The sequence below is a fragment of the Chelonia mydas genome, chromosome 2 (genome assembly GCF_015237465.2).
Source record: "Chelonia mydas isolate rCheMyd1 chromosome 2, rCheMyd1.pri.v2, whole genome shotgun sequence".
Lineage (NCBI taxonomy): Eukaryota > Metazoa > Chordata > Testudines > Cheloniidae > Chelonia > Chelonia mydas.
In genome coordinates this window covers 78,911,082-78,932,706 of record NC_057850.1, presented here as the reverse complement: position 1 = coordinate 78,932,706, position 21,625 = coordinate 78,911,082, and the positions used below count along the sequence as shown (strand labels likewise).

Below are 21,625 nucleotides of genomic sequence, written 5' to 3'. Positions count from 1 at the left end.
TTATTTATGCCTCTTCTCCCCAGCCCCCGTACATATATCGCCACGCAGCTCTGAAGCTGGGAGAGCAGCGGCTGCTGGCTGGGCAGCCAGCTCTGAAGGCTGCGCCCCAAGAGCAGCACAGAAGTAGTATTCAGCAATATCACTTTTCGCAGAAGACTTAGCACCCCATTGCAACCCTTACTTCTGCACTGCTACTGCCCCCCGGGGCTGACAGCCAGAGCCCTGCTACGTCCCAGTGAGGAATGGGGTGGGGAGAGGCCCTTTATCCCCACCTTCTGGGTGTGCATGGCCCTTCTGCACAAACCCCAGCCACCCAAGGCTGACAGCCAGAGCTCTTCCAAAACAAAACACACAGCTCACACCGCCCTTGACACATTCTTGTGCCTCCTTTGGGAGCCCACCGCATAGTTTGAGAACCACTGTGTTAATAGATAAGGCCAGAGGGGAACACTGATCAGCTCAGACATCCTGTATGTACGCAGGCCACAGAAGTCCATCAAGACTAAGGACAGGAATATTCTAACTAATTAGCAGCCCCAGATAGAGCTGCAAGGGAACGGATTTATAACTGGACTGAGAAGGGTACATGGTCAAGAAAAATACAAGTAGTAGAACCACTTTCTCATTCAGGTAGTGGTTGGAAAGCTCCTTAAGAAGCTTCAAAGTATGCAGTCAGTTTATATTTAATACAATTCTGTTGGTAACCTTATTGGTAGAGGTCACACCTCTATAGATTGACAATTTATTGCAACACATTTGATGTTTCTGGATTTCATGTGTCATGAAATGTGACTAGTTCAAAGCTTTAAAACAAGATGGACTTACAACTTTACCAGAAAGATACCATTTGAACTAAGTTTCATATTTGATCTTACTTCAGGAGAGTTGTTTTAGAAACTCATTCTCCCAACCATTTCAGAAAAACAGGTGAAAAATTTATATTTCCTAGCCACACATTTAAGACATTTTGATTTACTCAATCTGCAAATTTTCAATATGCAGTGAATGAGTACCAGAAGTAGTACAAGTTTCACATTACAAAACAAAAACTTTAATCACTACATGTAATCAATTTTAGTTTGCTGTCTCATCCAAGGGCCAGCACCTCCAGCAGGGAAGTGGCTGCTAACCCCAGGGACATTGGTTCAGTATAGATGTTATATGCACTAGCACTAACGTGTTCCTTGGAGGTCACAGAGGAGTAGCATGGCCAGACCTGTTTCTCTTTGAGACCCAGAATCAGCATCTGTTGCTGGCTGCAAGTATTGCAATATACACCAGGGGCAGAATTTGTTTTGTGGTTGAAGATACACCTCAGATTCATTGTGTGTTTTTGAATCTCAGACTTGGTGTTGCATTCATACATTTTGTACTCACTAATGTTTGTCATGTACTAGACTAATTTCAGCTGAAGCAGATAATTCTCATGGTAAGCCCCACCACTGAGGTACTGTAGAAGTTCAAGCAGCAGCACTTCACAGTATCCTTTAGCTAACTCAGGAAGGATATTAGAAAACACTTGAAAATTTTGCATCTTAATCTGTTGTAATAAAAAGGAGAGTACTAATGGTAAGGAAGCACTGTACTTCAGACTGTTGCCTACAATAGGGGTGCGGGGTGTGAAGGTAGCATATGTAGCGAACCTCATCTCAAATTCTTACCAGTGCTGAGAGTTTTGCAGTCTCCCCTTCTCTCGCTGCTCCTAAAAGCAGTTCTTCCAGTTTCCTTTCTTGTGTCCTTTCCACTGCTGTTTTCAAAGTGAAAATAGCTTTAGCAACCACAGTTGTCGTCTCAGAGGGACACATGTAACATCAGCAAAGTGATATCTGTCTAATGAAGAATGTTCAAGCACGGTATACGTGGCCTACAGTTTCAACACTTGTTAACTTGAGGGCTATGCCTACCAGACAGGGTGAAATACACTTACAGAGCCATGACCTCCAGAGCCAATTAAATACCATGCAAAAGTCTAAAAGGTGACAAATCACTGCAGAAAAATTCTGAAGTTACTCAAGTTTCACAAGTATTCAAACTTTACCAAGTAGTAGAGGTTCAATAGTGCAAGAAGTATTTGTCCTAAGTTTTTTTCCAATGAATACCGGTGAAGTTCAGTGGTAATATTTGACCAACACTATTTAACCAGCCCTACTTGCATCTTGGATATTTACTTTCTTTCCCTTCCTATAAAAGATCTTCTCTCTCCTCTATTCCCCTTCTCTATCTTACCACTAACGTTTTCCCCACAAAAATCTCATCCTTCTCCAGCTTAACCTGTCAATCTCAAGCAGCCTTCTACAACAAACTGTATACCCACATACACGGCTAAGAGATTTTAATCAGGCACCCAATAACTAGCAACAAACTTACTAGGTACAGCGTAAGACCGGGGTCCCACTCTATGAAGACAGCCTACTTAAGAAGCCAAAACTCTACTATGGCACTTATTGGGATTACTAATAACGTGCTGACCCTTCACTCTGATTGAGGGGTCCATTCGTTAGAGTCAGATATTAAAAATAAGCTATTTGAAGCTTCCATGACACAACCCACTCCCACTGACCCCTACCACCAAAGGGCTCCTAAAAAAGTGCACATTTTCTACTATGCCATCATAAAGTTCTGTGGCTGCTACAGTGTTGCATGGGGGATTCTATTTCCCCCCTCCTTTCTTCCTGGTAGTAGTGGTCTGGTTGGGAAGTCTTTGCTAATTTACTCCTCTCGACTGCATTTTGCATCCTGCTCTAATATCTTTGAAGAAAAGAGCTTCTCCCCAGTCAAGCAGTACCAACCAGTGCTTGTCTATGCTATGAGCACCAGCAGTGGAGCGGACTGCAGACTTGAGATGATGGCACAGCACTGGTTTATGCTATTCACATTTGGAAAGTTCTCTTCCCAACCATGAGGGCTAGGATTTTTCAAGCCCTGATGGGTTTGTGTCTAAAAGAGCATATGCAAAAAAGTCTTGCTTTAAACACAATCCATACTACACAGTTCTCCTCTGGACTGAAATAGTCAAGCTTTGCACACTTTTTTTTAGTCACACTCCGAGAAGAAAGATTTGTTTTCAAGAAGCAGTGAAAAGAGTGCTAGGTATTACTATTAAAGTGATTTATTCACATGGCTTTTGACTTCAGGTGCATGTAACTGGCATAATCATTTGACAAATTAAGATGCTATTGTTTCAACTTTTTGTTATTCACAGATACCAAAACTGATTTATCTATATAACAGAAGGATGTAGACAAGCTTGTCTGTGCTGTAGAGGACAAAGCTCAGGAATTCCTCAGTTTACATATTGATATGTATTCTAGGCATTCCAAGTTATGGAGCCAGAGGTTTAGGCACAATTGTAGGATTTTTCCAGAAGTGCTGAGCAACTCATTGGACTTCAGGTGGAGATGGGGTGCTTTGATCCTCGGTGCAAAAAAACAAAAACACCCCCGCCCCCAGGCTCTTAGTGTAGAAACAGTTACATATGTATGCGCTATCTCTGTATACAATGGAAGTTTTTACCATCACAAAATTATCTTGTTGCCCTAATAAATGTGTCATGATAAATCCCACTGGTAAATTTGTTTTCATTTACTGAGGACAGCAGAATTGGATCAAGTGTTTTAATAAGTTTAACTGGATTTAAGGGAAAAAGTAAATCCCCCTGCAGGTTAATCAGACTTTTAGGAAGTCTTGGTTTTCAGACACATGCGGTCAGATTGTAACCATAGCAACAACTGTGAAACTGACATTGTTAGCCAGATTAACAAGGGCTTTAATAAATGCTTCACCCTGCGGAGAAGTGCACTCATTCTAAGAATTTATCTGTAGAGCATCTGTTTATGAGAATTGCCTGTAATCTCATGTACAATTAAGGAATAGCATGTTTTCTGGAAAAGTACTGCTTGGAATGATTTCATCTGGAAATTTTTAGTTTTCTAGTCCTTACTTCTGAATTTAAGAGCCACATGTACCAATCTGTTCAAATTAAAGAATTACATTTGAATTAAGATCAATTATTCATAAAGTCTATTCAGGGTTATGTTGTCAAGAACCCCCATCTAAAAAGTATTCCTGGTGGCAGTACTGGGGCTAAGTGATAGTTATTTTCTTACCCTTTGTTTGCAGATAGCATAGTAGTGAATCAATACATAAAACATACTTGCTTTTTGAAAGCAGTATAGGTCAAGACTTTAAAAAGGAAATCAATTTTGAGTATTCAACTTTTGACACCTTTAAGATCTGATTTTCAAAAAATGTTAAGCACCTGCTCTCTGGAAGTCACACCCCTTTGCTTCATCTCAGGCTGGAGACCCAAAATCACTTGGACAGGGTCTCCACTTTCTGAAATCGTCCAGAGCAAGACCTGGTAAGTTTGTGAATGATTCAGAGTGTCTTCTCCCATTGACCATTTGGTACTCAAAGTCAAATTGGGCAGATTTCCCTTTTCTATTCCCCTGCAAAGATGCCCTACAACCTACCTAGCCTCTTTGTAGGTGAGAATTTTAGAGTGGAGAAATTATTATTATTCTCTAAACACTATCTAGTGGTTAGAGAAGAAGAGTTGCAGGAAAGATCCTCAAATCGGTTTTCAATTCCTCTGATACCTAGCAGAGTCACTGATGTCTGAGCAGGTTTGCCCACCATCTTTGCAAAATGCTAGAAATTATGTTTGCATCCAAGTGAAGTGGTTTATGTCCCATCTCGTTACACACAAAGCAACTTTTGTTATCAGCATGCGCTTGGATTACTTTCCCCTATGCAGCGAGCTAGGGCTTTGAGTGCTACACAAAGTCCACATCATTAAAGGGCTCAGAGAAAAAAAAACAGTGTTGCCTTTAAGGCCCTAACTTTGATCAGAAACAGCAGTTACAAATAATTTTTAAGGCTTCTTTCAAAGGCACTAACAAACAGCCCTGTTGTACTGACTGGTCAGTGTTCTTTTACAATAGAAGTGACTGAAAATTAGTTTTTTAATTAGTTTTGAACCAGAAGCTACTTTGAAATCAAGTGAACTTGTAGGTGAAGCAGCTTTCTTCAGAGCTACAAATGCTTATGAAAGGCAGTGAAGACACAGGAAGTTACCTTCCAACATATTATTGATCTCTTTATCTTGTGTAACGTCTCTTGCTGTCTGTCCACTCCCGTTAACAATAGACGTATCAGCATCATACTGCAAGAGCAGCATCACCACCTCCTGGAAGAAAAGTTCAAAGTTATGATGTTTTATCACAATGGCACTTTCCTAGAACTGGATTGGTCCACTGTTTTGCAACCCTCCTTTGTGAGCCTAGCAGCGTGTAACCGGTTCACTGCCACAGTGAGTTGGTAAAACATGGCAAGGGAAGAAAGTCACAATCCTGTTGTATTATTTGGAATAAAGGGACCACAGTAAGTTACCTGGACTTGAAGATACACAGCAGTAAAGTCAGGCATAAAGACATCTTACTCAAGAGTGTGAAAATAAACACTTGTAGTAAGGAATCTTGTTCTGGAGAACTTTAAGTATCACTCAAATCTGATCAGAGACAACACTTTCTGTTGCGTAACCATATGGTCATATGAGAATCAGATCTACATTTTACATGCTTATGCCTATACAGCATTAAGAGGCAAATGGCTTCTGTTTGAAAGAACAAGTTGTTCATATTAATTAGCTACTGAATCTACTCATCTTAATTCTGGTATTCTATGTAATAAGTGGATAGGAGACCAGTATTTACAATATTGTTTCTAGGCTTATTGGATATAGAGCTTCATACGAATGAGCACTTAACACAAGTGATTTCAATCCCCTTTAGCTATGCAACTAATGTCCAACTAATCCAGACAAGTCAGCCTTAAAGTCTATAATTAGGCAAGCCAAAAAAAGAATTAAGATACAAACAGCAAAAAAATGTTTAAGTACATCAGAAGTAGGAAGACTGCCAAACAATCAGTGGGGCCACTAGATGATCAAGGTGCTAAAGCAGCACTCAAGGAAAACAAGACCATTGCATAAAAGCTAAATGAATTCTTTCATGGAGCACCAGATGAAACCCTGCTTTGGGGAAGCTAGCCCACCAGCCCTGCCCCTTCTGCTCCAGACCCCCCCCCCCCATAACAGAAGCCCTGAGGGGCCCCCACAGGACCGGAGGAGCCCCAGCCTCTCCCCCACCCCCAAGTGCTGGGCTGGCCCGCTGGCGGGAGTCTCCTCACTCCCCCACCCACTGCTGGCTCTCTGTCACTCCTCACTCCCCCATGCCCCTGAGGAGACAGCAGCAGGTGGTGGGGGCCTCGGGAAAGGGGTGGGGCCACCACAGCTCAGGTGTCTAGCGGTGGGTCAGCAGCAGCGTGAGAGAAGACCAAACCTTCCCTGGACTATTATACCTGCTGCCCATGAATTCTTACATCTTCTGCAGTGAAGACAGATGCAAACGGATATTCCCACACCTGAGCCTCTTTTTAAAAAAAAGTGACATATCTGAGGAATTATCCCAGATTGAGGAGTCAATAGAGGAAATTTGGAACAAACTGACAAGTTAAACAGTAACAGGTAGGGCTCTATCAAATTAAACAGCCGTGAAAAACGTGTCACTGAGCATGAAATCTGATCTCCCTCTCCCCACCATGAAATTTGGTCTTGTGTGCTTCCCCCCCATATATATAGATTTCACCAGGGGAGAGGAGAACCAGAATTTTTCAAATTGGGGGTCCTGACCCAAAAGGGAGTTGCAGCAGGGTCACAAGGTTATTTTGGGGGGGGAGCGGGAGTCACTATATTGCCACCCTTACTTCTGCGCTACCTTCAGAGCTGGGCGGCCAGAGAGAGGTGGCTGCTGACTGAGGGCCCAGCTCTGCAGGCAGCAGCACAGAAGTAAGGGTGGCAATACCATACCATGCCATCCTTACCTCTGTGCTGCTGCTGACGGCTGCTCTGCCTTTAGAGCTGGGCTCCGGGCCAGCAGCTGCAGCTCTCCAGCTGCCCAGCTCTGAAGGCAGCGCTGCCACGAGCAGCAGTGCAGAAGTAAGGGTAGCAATACTGAAACACCCCCTACAATAACCTTGTGACACCCAGCCCCGCAAACTCCTTTTTGGGTCAGGACCCCTACAATTACACCACCATGAAATTTCAGATTTAAATAGCTGAAATCATGAAATTTGTGATTTTTAAATTCCTATGACCATGAATTTGGTAGGGCCCTAGTAACAGGTCACTAAGACCAGATGGTATTCACCCAAGAGTTCTGAAGGAACTCAAATATGAAGTTGCAGAACTATCAACTGTGAACCTATCACTTAAATCAGCCTCTGTACCAGATGACTGGAGGACAGCTAACATAACACCGATTTTTAAAAAAAAGGCTCCAGAAGCAATCCTGGCAATTATAGGCTGGTATGCCTAACTTCAGTATCCAGCAAATTTGTTGAAGCTACAGTAAAGAACACAATTATCAGACACATGGATGAACACGATGTTAGGGAAGAGTCACAGCTTTTGTAAAGGGAAATTATGCCTCAATCTATTAGAATTCTTTGAGAGCGTCAACACACACATGGACAAGGGTGATCCAGTTGGCAGTGTACTGGGACTTTCTGAAAGTTTTTGACTAGACTCTTAAGCAAAGTAGCAATCATGGGATTAGAGAAGGTACTCTCATGGATCAGTAACTGGTTAAAAGATAGGAAACAAAGGGTAGGAATAAACGCTGAATTTTCACAATGAAGAGAGGTAAATAGCAGGGCCCCCCCCAGGGATCTGTACTGGGACCAGTGCTGTTCAACATATTCATCAATGATCTGGAAAAAGGGGTAAACAGTAAGGTGGCAAAATCTGCAGATGATACAAAGTTACTCAAGATAGGCAAGTCCAAAATCGGCTGCGAAGAGTTACAAAGGAACCTCACAGAACTGGGTGACTGGGCAACAAAACAACAGATAAAATTCAAGTCTGATATGTGCAAAGTAATGCACATTAGAAAAAATAATCCTGACTATACATATAAAATGATGGGGTCTAAATTAGCTGTTACCACTCTAAAAAGATCTTGGAGTCAAATAATTCTCTGAAAATATCTGCTCAATGGGTTAGCTTTTTTGACTGCCACTACAATGTTAGGAACCATTAGAAAGGGATAAGACAGAAAATACAATGCCACTACATAAATGTATAGTACACTCACACCTTGAATACTGCATGCAGTTCTGGTCATGCCATCTCAAAGAAGATGAATAGGAAAGGTACAGAGAAAAGCAAATGAAAGTCATTAGGGGTACGGAATAATTTTTATACAAGGAGAGATTGAAAAGACTAGGACTGTTCTGTTTAGAAAAGAGACTACTATTGGGGGATATGATAGAGGTTTGTAATATTATGAATGGTGTGGAGAAAGTGTAGGGGGAAATATTTATTATTCACATAACAAGAACCAGAGGTCACCCAATGAAGTTAAAAGGCCGCAGGTTTAAAAAAAAACAACCCCCCCCTAAGCGCACACATCCATAAAGGAAGTACTTCTTCATGCAGTAGACAGTCAACCTGTGGAACTTGTTGCCTGGGGATGTTGTGAAGGTCGAAAGTATAACTGGGTTCAAAAAAAGAATTAGATATGTTCATGGAGGACAGGTCCATCGGTGGCTATTAGCCAAGATGGTCAGGATACAACCCCATGCTCTGGGTGTCCTTAAACCTCTTGACTGCCAGACACTGGGACTAGATGACTAGATGTTCTGTTCATTCCCTGTGAAGCATCTGCACTGCCCACTGTTGGAGATGGGATACTGGGTTAGATGGACAAGTGGTTGACTCAGTATGGCCATTCTTAAATTAAGTCTAATTATTCTTTATGAGAGTGATACTCAGACAGTCTTGAGCTGCAAGGGGCTCTTTAATGTGTCTCCTGAGGTTCTTTGCAGCACATGATATTAAAATACTGATTTAATTATTAATGATTCACGATGCTTTTACTATGTTATTAACCAGTTGTAGTTGATAACTATTTTCACAGCAAAATGACTATTTTATTATAGTCTATTTAAAACAGTATGATGGGAAATATGAGTAAAAACTAAATATCTTCCATCATACTGTTTAAATATGAATATACAGGTACTATAGTAAATGCAACAATGAATTCACACTACTGTGGCTCATTTGGGTAATGCTGATCGATAATTTGACTTCTGAACCACTGGCATCTGAGCATCACTGCTTTCTGCTATGGTTTGTGAGATTAATAAGTGGTCTGTCAAGTTGTATGCAGAAATAGCTACTTTTCCCATCCCTTCAAACTGGCTTCCATCTGACAACCAGCATTTACAGCTGAGAGGCTGATTAGTGCTATGCTCCCGCACTAAAGTGCTTTACCCCACGCACACAGCACGAGTGACGTAGGAATGACTGCACAGACAGGCGTGCAGGTAAAGTGCTTCAACAGAGGAAAATGACTATGTTCCCCCTTTCCAGCTGCCAGCCACATCCTGGAGAACAAAAAAGGAAACAGTAGCTATGGAGAAGGAAGACTGAGGTCTCCCCTACCCCCCCAGGGGAAAAAAAGCAGTTCTCTGCCAAAAAAACCAAAAAAAACAAACAAACCAAACTGAGGATTAGACAGACTAGATTTTAGGCACATTAAAATTAGTCCTTTGGTAGCTTTCTGGAATGTGCTGCTACAAGGATTTTTCCTACCTCAAATGCTTTGGCTTCAATGTGTTACTATTTTAAACCACTTAACATTTTAGACTCCATTGACACATTATAGCACCCTTTATGGGGACACAATCTTATGCTGGGGTTGCCTTAGGCATCCTGTGAACCACACAGGGTGGAACACAAGTAGTTAGACAATAGTGTACTTTTACCTTGCGTCCAGTGAAGGCTGCACGATGCAGTGGTGTGTCCCCCATATCGTTTAACACGTTTACTTCTGCACCAGCCTGCCAAGACAGAGACAGTTAAGCAATGCTGGAAACACAGGCAGGTCAATAGGTTACCTCTACAAAAAATATTACATCCAGAAAGAACTCTGTGTTACCGACACCTCTTGGTTTATAACCTATTTGTCAAGAATGAATTAGGAGGTTTTCTGTGTGTCCCAGTCTAGTTGTAAAGCCAGTGTCCCAGTATAGTTGTAAATCAGTGATAACATGGAAAGATTTAGAGGGGAGGAAATCTACAACAAGGAGCCCTTGTGAAAGGGAACAAATTCAGACTGGGGCTGCGTCTACACTTAAACCACTACAGCAGCGCTGTTCTACTGCTTCAGCGTAGACACTCACGACCGTAACAGGAGGGGTTCTCCCATCTCTGTAGTTAAGCTACTTCCCTGAGAGAGAGCAGCTAGGTCAACAGAAGAATTTTTTTAGTCAGCCTAGGCTATGTCTACACTAGAGAGTTTACAGTGACGCCGCTGTATCAATGCAGCTGCACTGCTACAAGACCTCTAGTGTAGTCACTCTATGGGAGAGAGCTCTCCCGTCAACATGATTAAACCACCGCCAACAAGCATAGGTAGCCATGTTGGCAGGAGAAGCTCTCCTGCCGACATAGAGCTGTCCACACTGGCGCTTATGTCTGTGTAATTTACATCATCGGGGGGGGGGGTGTTATTCACCTCGCTGAGCAATATAAGTTATATGAAATAAGGGGTAGTGTAGACACAACCCTAGAGCGGTCTATGCCAACAGTTAGGATGGCTTAACCACTTTGCTCAGGGGTGTGGATTTTTCACACTCCTGAGTGATGTAGCTGGGTCGACCTAACTTTTTAGGTGTAGACATGGCCTTTGTTTTGCTGTCACTCATCTCCACACACAAGTTGCATACAGCAGCCATTAAAGCTTTAGTTTCACTCCAGTTGAAAGACATGACACTGTAGTACTATTATACACTGTAGTGGAGTCTCCTCTTCAAAAGATTAAATGGGCCACGACTAGCAGGTTTCATGATCTCTTCACTGGCTCCCTGCCCTTTTCCACATCAAGTGGAAACTCCTCTATGCACCATAAAGGCAATGTACCACTGTATTCCTGTCTGAAACTCAGCGCCATCTTTCCCATTCCTTTCCTGCACCTGAGATCCTTGCTCTCTCTCACGCTTTAAAATCCCATTTCAAACACTGCACCTGCTGAACCCTGCTCTTAAAATGGTCAGAAAGATCAGGACAAGCTGCATATGCAACAGAACTAATGGGACTATGTGGTTTTACTATAGCTGGGAAACTGGTCTAGTGATTGAGCTCACAAGACTAGAGTCAGGAGATTAGGTCTATTCCTGACTGCCACAGAGTACCCTAGGACAGGGGTTCCCTACCTCTTCTTTCTGAGGCCCCTCCAACATGCTATAAAAACTCCACAGCCCACCTGTGCCACAACAACTGGTTTTCTTCATATAAAAACCAGAGCCACCATTAAGGAGTAGCAAGCAGGGCAACTGCCTGGGGGCCCATGCCACAGGGGCCCCTGCGAAGCTAAGTTTGGCTTCAGCCTCAGGTGCTGGGGTTCAGGGCCCCAGACGTCAGCCCCCTGTGGTGGGGCTTCAGCTTTCTACCCTGGGCTCCAGCGAGTCTAACACAGACCCTGCTCAGCAGCCCCCTTGAAACCTGCTCTCCCCCCGTGGTCCTGGGCCCCTGGTTGAGAACCACTGCTCTAGGACAGGTTTCAGAGAAGCAGCCGTGTTAGTCTGTATCCGCAAAAAGAAAAGGAGGGCCACCCTGAGTCTCTCAGGGTGGCACCTGAGACACTCACACATTTATTAGAGCATAAGCTTTCGTGAGCTACAGCTCACTTCATCAGATGCATGAAGTGGAAAACACAAGTGGGGAGATTTATATACACAGAAACACCTCTCCTTTTTGCCCCAGGACAAGTCACCGTCTATTTAACCTCTATTCATCACTCCGTCTGTAAGAAGGGCACTAGCACTCACCCACTTTTGTAAGACACTGATCCACAGATTAAGAGAATTTGACAATCTCCCCCCTTCCCACCCTGAAGGCTTGCCATTTGTTTACTTTATGCTGTAAGCAAAGTCTTTGGGTCAGGGACAGTATCATTTGTTGATACTAGCTTTGTTTGTAGGACTAGAGATGGAATCCTTGTAGCAAAATCTCAGTCAGTTTCCCAGACCAGAATCTCCCTATTATTAGTTTTTCATGTAGAACCAGATACAAGTTTACCTAGATCTATCCTTTTTTATCTCCAAATCAGTTTAAAAGAAGTCACCCATCCCATTCACTGTGTGGCTTTCAGGAAAAAGCAAAAAAAGGCACATTTGTCTTTGGTGCATGTATCTGAATGCTGCAATTAGCTGTACTTTGCAGATAGTTGGTTAGCTTTTGTGGTGCTCATTTGCCAACACTGGTTATGCCTAAGGCTGCAAGTCAGTCACTGAGGTCACCGATTCTGTGACTTTCCATGACCTCTGGAATTTCTGCAGCGGCTGGTGCTGGCTCAGGGGCTGCTCTAGCAGCAGCAGTTTGGGTATATGTGAGGGGGCTCAGGGCTAAGGGCAGGGGGTTGGGGAGGTGCTGACCTTGGGGTGGGGTGGGGGGTTACCCCCCCTGCAGCTCCTATGTAGTTAGCTGCCTACAAGTACAACAGTACATAAGCACATAGAATTAGAAGTGTAGGACTGGAATGGACTGTGACAGTCATCTTGGGGAGTCCCCTGCACTGAGGCAGGACTAAGTATTATCTAGACCAGTAGTTCTCAAACTTATTTGAACAGGTACCCCTTCTTTGTGTCTTCAGTAGTTTATGGCCCCCTCCCTCCACATACATATACTGCCACCCAGCTCTGAAGGCAGAGTGGAAAGCAGCAGCTGTTGGCCGAGCACCCAGCTCTGAAGGCAGTGCCCTGCCAGCAGCAGCACAGAAGCAAGGGAGGCAATGGGAAAAGTGATCTTGATGAACAGCAGAAGTAAGGGTTGCAATGGGGTGCTAAGTCTGCTGTGAAAAGTGATACTGATGCTGCTACTGCTACCCCGAAGCTGACAGACAGAGCCCTGCCACCTTCAGGTGAAGGATGTGGGGGAAGGAGAGCCTGAGCCCATGCTGTACTTCCTGGTGAGGGACTGAAGTAGGGGTGGGAAGGACAGCCTGAGCCACCTCCTAGGGGTCGGGGATGGAAATCCGAGCTCAAGTTGCAACTGGGGCTGAGAGACAGCTCTTAACAATAAGAGCACAGCTCTCACTCCCCAACACATTCCTCGGCCTCCCTTGGGAGGCCTGCCCCAGTTTGAGCAGTTCCCAGTGTTTCTCAAACTGTGGGACAGGACCCCAAAGTGGGATGTGACCCCCCTTTGAATGGGGTCACAAGGGCTGGTTTAGACTTGCTGGAGCCCAGGGCTGAAGCCCAAGCCCCACTACTGAGGGCCAAAGCCAAAGCCTGAGGGCTTCAGCCCTGGGCAGCAGGACTCAGGTTGCAGGACCCCTGCCTGAGGCTGAAGACCTTGAGCTTCAGCTTTGACCTCACTGCCCAGACAAGTGGAGCTCGGGCTTTGGTCCTGCCATCCAGGGCTGTGGGGCTTTGGTCCCTGGTCCTGGTGTCGTGAAGTAATTTTTGTTGTCAGAAGTGGGTCATGGTGCAGTGAAGTTTGAGAATCCCTGTCCTCGACCATCCCTGACAAATGTTGGTGTAACCTGTTCTGAAAAACCTCCAAATGATGAAGATTCTACAACCTCCCTAGGCAATTTATTCCAGTGCTTAACTACCCTTACATTAGGAAAAACTTAATGTCTAACCTAAGTCTTCCTTGCTGAAATTTAAGCCCATTACTACTTCCCCTGTCTTCAGCGGAGAGGGAGACTTTATTACCCTCTTTATAACCTCATGTATTTGAAGACTTGTCTCCTCTCAGTCTTCTCTTCTCCAGATGAAACAAACCCAACTTTTCTACAATGTTTTCCTGACCTTCAATAATTTGCTCTCCTCTGGACTTTCTCCAATTTGTCCACATCTTTCCCGAAGTGTAGTATCCAGAACTGGACAATACTCCAGTTGAGGCCTTATCAGTGTTGAGTGGAATGATTATTCTTGTGTCTTGCTTACAACACTCTTGCTAATACATCCAGAGTGATGTGGTTTTTTTTGGCAACAGTATTATATAATTGACTTATATTTAGTTTGTGATCCACTATAACCCCTGTGACAAGATGGCCGATGTTAGTATGGTGGGTCCTGCGCTTTTCTTGGCGGGGGCTAAGATGCCACCCCTTGCCGCTGCTCTTGGGGCACAGAGGATCCCGCTAGTGGCCCGGGAAGGTGGTAGAGGAGGGAAGCAGGGGAGGGGTCTAGGTTTGCTCCTCACTCTGAGCCCCAGCCCTTCTCAACCCCTGCGGGTTCTTACCCTCTTCCCCCTTGGGTGGGGTACCTTTGGTTCTTAGATGCTGTGGAAGGGAGTCTCCCTCCCCTGCTGGGGCAGGGTCTCCCTGGTTTTTCAAAACACCTCCAAGCTCCAGTCCTCTCTCCTTCCTCCCCCTCTCTGCCTGCCTGAAGCAGGGGGTTTTATTGGGTTTGTGACAGGGCCTTAATTGACTACAGGTGCTCCAATTAACCTGTAGCCACCCTCCTTAGTCTACAGGGAACCACACCTTAATTAGCCTAGGGCTTATATATTTCCCCTCTACCACTCTCCCTGGCCCTCCTGTATCACACCCCCCAGATCCATTTTTGCAGTACTCCTTCCTAGACAGTCATTTCCTATTTTGTATTTGTGCAATTGATTATTCCTTCCTAAGCACAGTACTTTGCATTTGTCCTTATGAAATTCCATCCTATTTACTTCAGACCATTTTTCCAGTTTGACAATATCATTTTGAATTCTAATCCTGTCCTCCAAAGCAACTGCAACCCCTCCTGGTTTGCATCACCCATGAACTTCATAAATGCACTCTCTATGCCATTATCAAAATTATTTATGAAGATATTAAATAGAAATTGACCCAGGACAGACCCCTGCGGGACTCCACTTGATATGCCCTTCCAGCTCAATTGTGAACCATTTGATAACTAGTCAGAATGATTTTCCAAACCAGTTGTGTACCATATATTTCTCTAGTTTCTGAGAAAGTCAGTGAGACAGAATCAAAGCCTTTCTAAAGTCAAGATATATCATCTCTACTGTCTCTCCTATTCCACCAAAAAAGGATATTAGGTTGGATTTGTCAAGAGCAAATCATGTCAAAGCATGTCAACTGTTACTTAACACCTTACTTTCTTCTAGGAAGGTGCTTATAAATTGATTGATTTGCATCATTAATCTTTCCAGACTAGTCTAAGTCCCTGGGTTGTTTATGAAAAGCAAATATAGACAGGTACTACTGTATATTTGCCTTTTTCCAGTCCTCGGGTCTCTCCCTCAACTTCCATGAGTTCTCAAAGATAATTACTAAGGCTGCATGTCTGTCACGAAGGTCAGATTGTGACTTTTCATGATAGCTGTGACTTCTGCAGTGGCCAGTGCAGCTGCTCGGATAGCCCCTGGGCCAGCTGCACCAACTGCTGCTGGGGCAGTCTTGGGCCACTGCACCCTTTGCCCCCCAGCAGCAGCATCTTGGGTATGCGGAGGGGGGTCACGGTTGGGGCAGGGGGTTGGGGCAGCACTTACCTCGGGGGGCTCCCCAGAAGCAGCCGGCATGTCCCCGCAGCTCCTAGGCAAAGGGGCCAGAGGGCTTTGTGCACTGCCCCCGCCTCCAGGCACTGCCCCCGCAACTCTCATTGGCTGCAGTTCCTAGCCAATGGGAGCTGTGGAGCCAGAGCTCATGGCAGGGACAGGGCCCCCCTCCCCAAGCACGCACAGAGCCCCAGCCCAAGTTTTAGTTAGGGGTATATAGTACAAGTTATGGACAGGTCACAGGCCATGAATTCTTGTTTATGGCTTGTGACTGGTCCATGACTTACTAAAAATACCCATGACTAAAATGTAGTCTTAATTGCTAATGGATCAGAGATCTCTTCAGCTAGTTCCTTAAATATTCTAGGAAGCATTTCATCCGGCCCTGCAGACTTGAAGACACTTATCTAAGTAATTCTTAACTTGTTTTTTCCTATTTGAGTCTCAGATCCTACCCCATTTTACAGTGATTTTCACTGTGTTAGTTATCCAATCTCTAACTTGTTCGGTAAAAGCAAACAAAAAAGCCCTTTAACATTTCAGCTATTGCTGCATTTTCTGTTATTGTCTCTCCCTCCACATTGAGTAATGTGCCTACCCAGTCCTTGGTCTTCCCCTTGCTTCTCATGGATTGTAAAATGTGCGTTATCCTTTATGTCCCTAGCTAGTTTAATCTTGTTTTGTACATTGGCCTTTCTAATTTTGTCCCTACATGCTTGTGGGTTTGTTTAATATTTGTCCTTTGTAATTTATGTAGTTTCCACATTTTGAATGACAGTTTCAGGTCATTAAAGAAGTCTCCTATACTTCCTATCTTCCCTACCACATTGGGATCATTTGTCCTTGTGCCTTTAATAAGGTTTCTTTAAAAAAACTGCCAACTCTCCTGAACATTTTTCTCCTTCCACTTGATTCCTATAGGATCTTTCCTACCAATTCTTTAAGAAGGCAGACTTTAGCAAACTCAAAGTCCATCATCTTTATTCTGCTGTTTTCCCTCCTACCATTCATTAGAATCAAACTCTATTGCATTTCATGATCACTTTCACCCAAGCTGCCTTCCACCTTCAACTTCTCAACTAGTTCCTCCGTTTGTCAGAATCAAAACCAGAATTGCCTCTTCTCCTAGTTGCTTTCTCCACTTTCTGTAACAGTTGTCTCCCATGCATTCCAAGAATGTTGGATAATCTGTACCCTGCTACATTCCCATATATTTTCCGATGCAAATATGTACATGTACAAGCATGTAATTAAATACAAGCATGCACATGACTAGTGGGAAGGATAGTTCATAGTCTTCACTTAGAATTGCATTGCTTCTCTTCAAGTAAACAGTTTGCACTTTAGTAGAAAAACCACTTTTCCTGTTTATTTTGAGGTTTCAGAAGTAGACAATAGCTATTGGTCACCTGAACAACTTGTGGCATCATGAAAAAGTATTAATGTTTTTCATGATACCATCTTGTTTTATGTAGGATCTTCAGACTCATTTAGAAAGAGACAGCATTAAGTATACCTTCAGCAAATCCTTGACCACATTGCCATGTCCAAAATAGCATGCAAGGTGAAGAGGCGTCCAACCCAAATTAGATTTACTTCTGCCTAAAAATATGAAACAGAACATCAGGTAAACAAATGCTTTTATAATACAAGACTGTAGGAACAGTTCAGTGTAAACTGTAACATCTTGCCAACTCTCACACATATAACAGGCATAGTTAGTCTCCACAGTGAGAGCAGCCATTTATAGATTTCAGGCCAAAAAGGACTGAATATCTAGTCTGACCTCCTGCAGAATAAAATAAAATCCCCCCCCCCCCCACACACACACACACACTAATTACTGCATCAAGCCCATAGCTTCTGGTTGAACTAGAGCAGTGTTTCTCAAATGCGGCCACCAGGGGTTTTTCCTGCAGCCACAGCAGCCTTTTGTGCAGAGAAGGAGAGGGGGCAAAGCAGTGGTCCCACCCTGCAGCACTCAGGGGCGGGCTTCAGCCTCCCCTGGTTCTGCCAGAGGCTCCGGTGACAAGCTATAGTCCCCTCCCCCCCTCACCTGGCTGCAGCCGCAGGGCTCTGGCAGCGGGCATCAGCTGCAGGCCTCCTGAGGTGGGCTTCAGCCCACTTCCCCCAACTTCAGGGCTTTGAGTTTCAGCCCCCACACAGTAGCAGGACTCTGCCTGTGGGCTCTGGGCTTCAGCCCACCCCTGACTCCAGCCATGGGGCTCAGGCTCTTGGCTTCTGCAGGGCTGGCCTTACCAAGTGCTGTGGTTCAGAGGCAAGAAGTGGGGTGAGCCTGGGGTCTGAGGTCATGGAAGGGAGCCCAAGGCAATGGGGTGGAAGCAGTGGGGTCCGGGTAGGCAGCAGGGGCCAGGGGCACCAAAATATAACTATATGTTGTTTTTACTATTGAGTCTACAAAAAACCTACATCAATTACAATAATTTGGATATGTAAACATGCATATTTATTTGTTTTTCCTAAAGTTAATTAAGTAGTGTAGGAAAAAAATTGTCGGAGCGGCCACCAACCAGTGTTCATGGCTACACTCTGAGGCCGCCAGAAAATTTGTTGTGAGAACCCCTGAACTAGAGCATCTCTAATAGGGCATCAACCTAGCATTACATTGTTGCTTCCATATTTCTTATCTCTTGTGCTTTGACACATATGGATGAAAATAGCATTCTAAGAACTAGTTTGTTTGTTTTTTAAATCTATAAGAGTCTAAAAAGCCAATTCCGGTTTCACTGGGTCCATTCCTCTTATATAACCCTTAAGAGAGTCATAGCTAACCCTTACACTTAAGAGCATAGGACACATGAGAAGCCAGTTGGTTTATAACCTGAATTATCTTTATGTTTAAGAATACTATGCACCGGTAACAGCCTTGTCATTGGCAAGGCTTTCTATGTCAAGCAGTTACCAAGAGCATTTGCAATCCATAAGGCATGTATGTTCAGATCTCACTGACAGGGTGCTGGAGCTAACAGAACAGTCAGCTGGAAGTGGACACAGAGGAAAGCTCTTGGATAACCACCATTTATTCTGAATCTGAATAGTTTACCCCGAAGTTGGGACTACCTGTATTTGATATTCACTGAAATTTCAGCTTTAGTTAACATTCACTGTTATTTAACAAACTGGTAGATTTCTAGGTTAAAATTATGCATACTACAGCGAAAGAAATTCCACTGAGCTGGTAACTGAGCTTAGTTTCTCTACTTGCTACATGTAGACAATAAGCAGAGCTATTCTGCACCTCACAAAAAACTGTATATTAAAGATGCATTTAAGTACTGGCCACAAAGCTTGTTACTGGTGGGGGTATTGAGAGGACACAGATTAGTGGTTTAATGTGTAAACTGTAGTATCATCAAGTTTTCCATCATCTCATGTATGCCTTACAAGTAGACCTCTGCAGCCCATAGAAATTTGCCAAAGAGAAGACAAAAACACTAGCACAGAACGCTACACCTTTCTTTAAAAAAATGGGTGTTTAAGATGGGGCTCATACCATAAACTGATATTCAGTTATTTTCCTGTAGTTGCCCTGCTAACTATTTTCAGCATAGATAAGCACCACTAAGGGCCTTTTAACCATAAGGAGGTCTTAATTTAATATAATAGGTTTTCACCCCTACCCAAATTTTCTCACTTTTAGAGCTTTGAAGATTGCTGACCCCCATCCCCGTCCCAGCTGCACCTTCATTTCAAGTGGCAAGCTGAGCCCTCTTATTGTAGGATATTCGCTTACTTTGTTACCTTGTCTTCTCCCTTCCATTTTTGTTCCCACCTCCCATCTGTCTCATGGACCTGCTGCAGTGTGCTGTGGCCACAACTGTAAGCTCCTTGGGAAAGGACTCTTTACTGCATGCCTTCAAAATGGCAACTGAGCCTTGATTGTTATGCAGTATTACCTCGGCGCAAATAGATGCCATGTAAACCACTATTTGGCAAGTACAAGGATAGCAAGTTATTGGCAGAAAGATTCAAAGCCACCTCATTACGCATCCTCTAATGGGATTATCAGTTGTACAGAACTTCAGGATTCTAATGTTAGACTAGGCTATGCCAATCTTTTTCAGCACAACCCTAGTTTGTCCTTTTCACTTTTAAGTCTCCATGCAGTCATCACTGTCTCTCAACCTTCAACAGCAGCATTACAGGGAGGCCTTCCTATTGAATTTTTATACATATTTAGATACCAATAGCAGTATCTAAATATGTATAAAAGTGGTTTATTTATACATTTTCTCATAAGACCGTGAAGCAAATGAGATCCTTATGGTCCCTTCCAACAGTGGTAACCATACTGGCAGACTTCTTGGTTAAGATCACTGTGTGTAGGACAACAGTTTAGGTATGTAGCATTTCAAGGTCTACAGCAAACCAGAGATGCCAGTATGCTGCCTCCCCTCCTCCAAGACACCTTCCCGCCCCCCCCCCACACACACACTTCAGGCCTTCCAGCTTTACATCCCCACACCTACATCTTTTAAAGATATTAGTAGCTGGAAAGACTTAACAGATGTTCTCTAGGCTGCATGCAGAGAGCTTTGAAAATAACCCTTGTGGAGATCACGAAGTTCAGCAAAGTTTGGGCCACAACTAGACCAATTTTTGGTTTTGGTCTTACTGAAATGGAATGATTTCTTTGGGAGCCTCCCCTTTCAGTGTCTTACTTTATGTGAAGTTTCCAAGCAAGAATATGACTAAAGAGTGTCTAATGCACTCAAGATCTTAGTTAGAAGTGGACAAACACATTCAAATGAGAGGCCTAGCAATTGAAAGGTATATCTGATTAAATTTAAGCTCTCTGCTAAACATTAGTGCAGTAAGTTACATTGAAAGTCTGAGTAACATTAAAAAAGCAAGTCATGTGAGAAGAAAGTTTTGATGCGACTCCCATGTGGCCAGTTTTGCTTACAACTTTAGTTTCAGTTCAGATTTCGGCTAGTTAAAATTCCATTGTTCATGTTTTCATACCAGACTGATGTGGCAGAAAGGCATTTCCCTGCTTCATGCTTTAAAAAGAGGTAACATCCTCAGTCACGGGAAGAAGCAGCCTGGTGAGTGATCAGCCATCCTCCACTAAAGTGACAGCCCAGCAAAAATAAGAGTTATATGTAACATCTGGGTCCCAATATAAACCCACAAAAGCAAGCACAATTGTTAAATCTGCTTTTTTGTGTTCTGTTGGAACAAGATGCTATATGTAACCTTTAATAAGGCATGGTAACCATCTTATGTTACTAGGACTTGTGCATTCTGCTGAATGTTTGACTTTCTGCTTGTTATCCCTTACTACACTGATTTTTGTCCGTTACAATTTGACACTGCTTCTCCAAGGAAAAAGTATTCATTCCTCTAGTACCAAGATATATCTTGGTACTAGAGGAATGAATGCCACCAGCAGGCTGTATATCAGTTTTGGAGCAACAACTATCAGCCACAACAAACAGGAGCCTACTGAACAGAAGTGCAAGGTGTGTAGGGTTTTATTTTTTTAACGTTCTATTTTCATTATCTAGAGCAGGATCATCATCACTGAGGGGGCAGGAAGAAGAAAGAGCATAAGGGTTGCCAGAAGTAGTACAGAAGCAACTGAAGTAAACACACAACATGAGCCCTGTAACAATGTCCTCTTCAGGAAGGACTTCTATTGTTTCCATCTAATCACTTGCTTGTATATTCAGTGTAGAATGCAAGTAAATGGACTGCTACAACCTCTATTAAGACAGCATTAAACCTGCACCCAGCACCCCTTATTATAAACCCCCAACACACAAAACAGGACATCCATGACACAGAACTGGAATGCCAGGCATGAGACAGAGCAGTCTTTGCTAAGGCCCAAGGCAGAATCTCAATTGAATTGCACATGTTGGTTAGCTTTTACCAGAGTGATCCAGCATGATTTTTTTTTTAAAAGGGTAGTGGCAAATTGTGCTGCAATAACTCAAATGCAGAAATACAGTTACAATGTATTGTTTTGAAAGGAGCATATTCTAAAGTCCCAGATGCCAATAGTATGAAACCTTC

The 21,625-nt window shown here is 43.5% G+C and overlaps 1 protein-coding gene across 9 annotated transcripts in view; it reads right to left on the bottom strand.

The window, feature by feature from the left end:
• OSBPL1A (oxysterol binding protein like 1A) overlaps nt 1–21,625 on the bottom strand; it is a 135,659-nt gene that overhangs the window by 99,411 nt on the left and 14,623 nt on the right. For all 9 annotated transcript variants that reach the window (XM_037892735.2, XM_037892733.2, XM_037892736.2 and 6 more), the window contains exons 3-6: nt 17,100–17,185; nt 9,832–9,906; nt 5,077–5,188; nt 1,662–1,747 (exon numbers count right to left, since the gene is read on the bottom strand). In XM_037892735.2, coding sequence (XP_037748663.1) covers nt 1,662–1,747; nt 5,077–5,188; nt 9,832–9,906; nt 17,100–17,185 — 359 coding nt within the window. The remainder of the gene's footprint in view (nt 1–1,661; nt 1,748–5,076; nt 5,189–9,831; nt 9,907–17,099; nt 17,186–21,625) is intronic.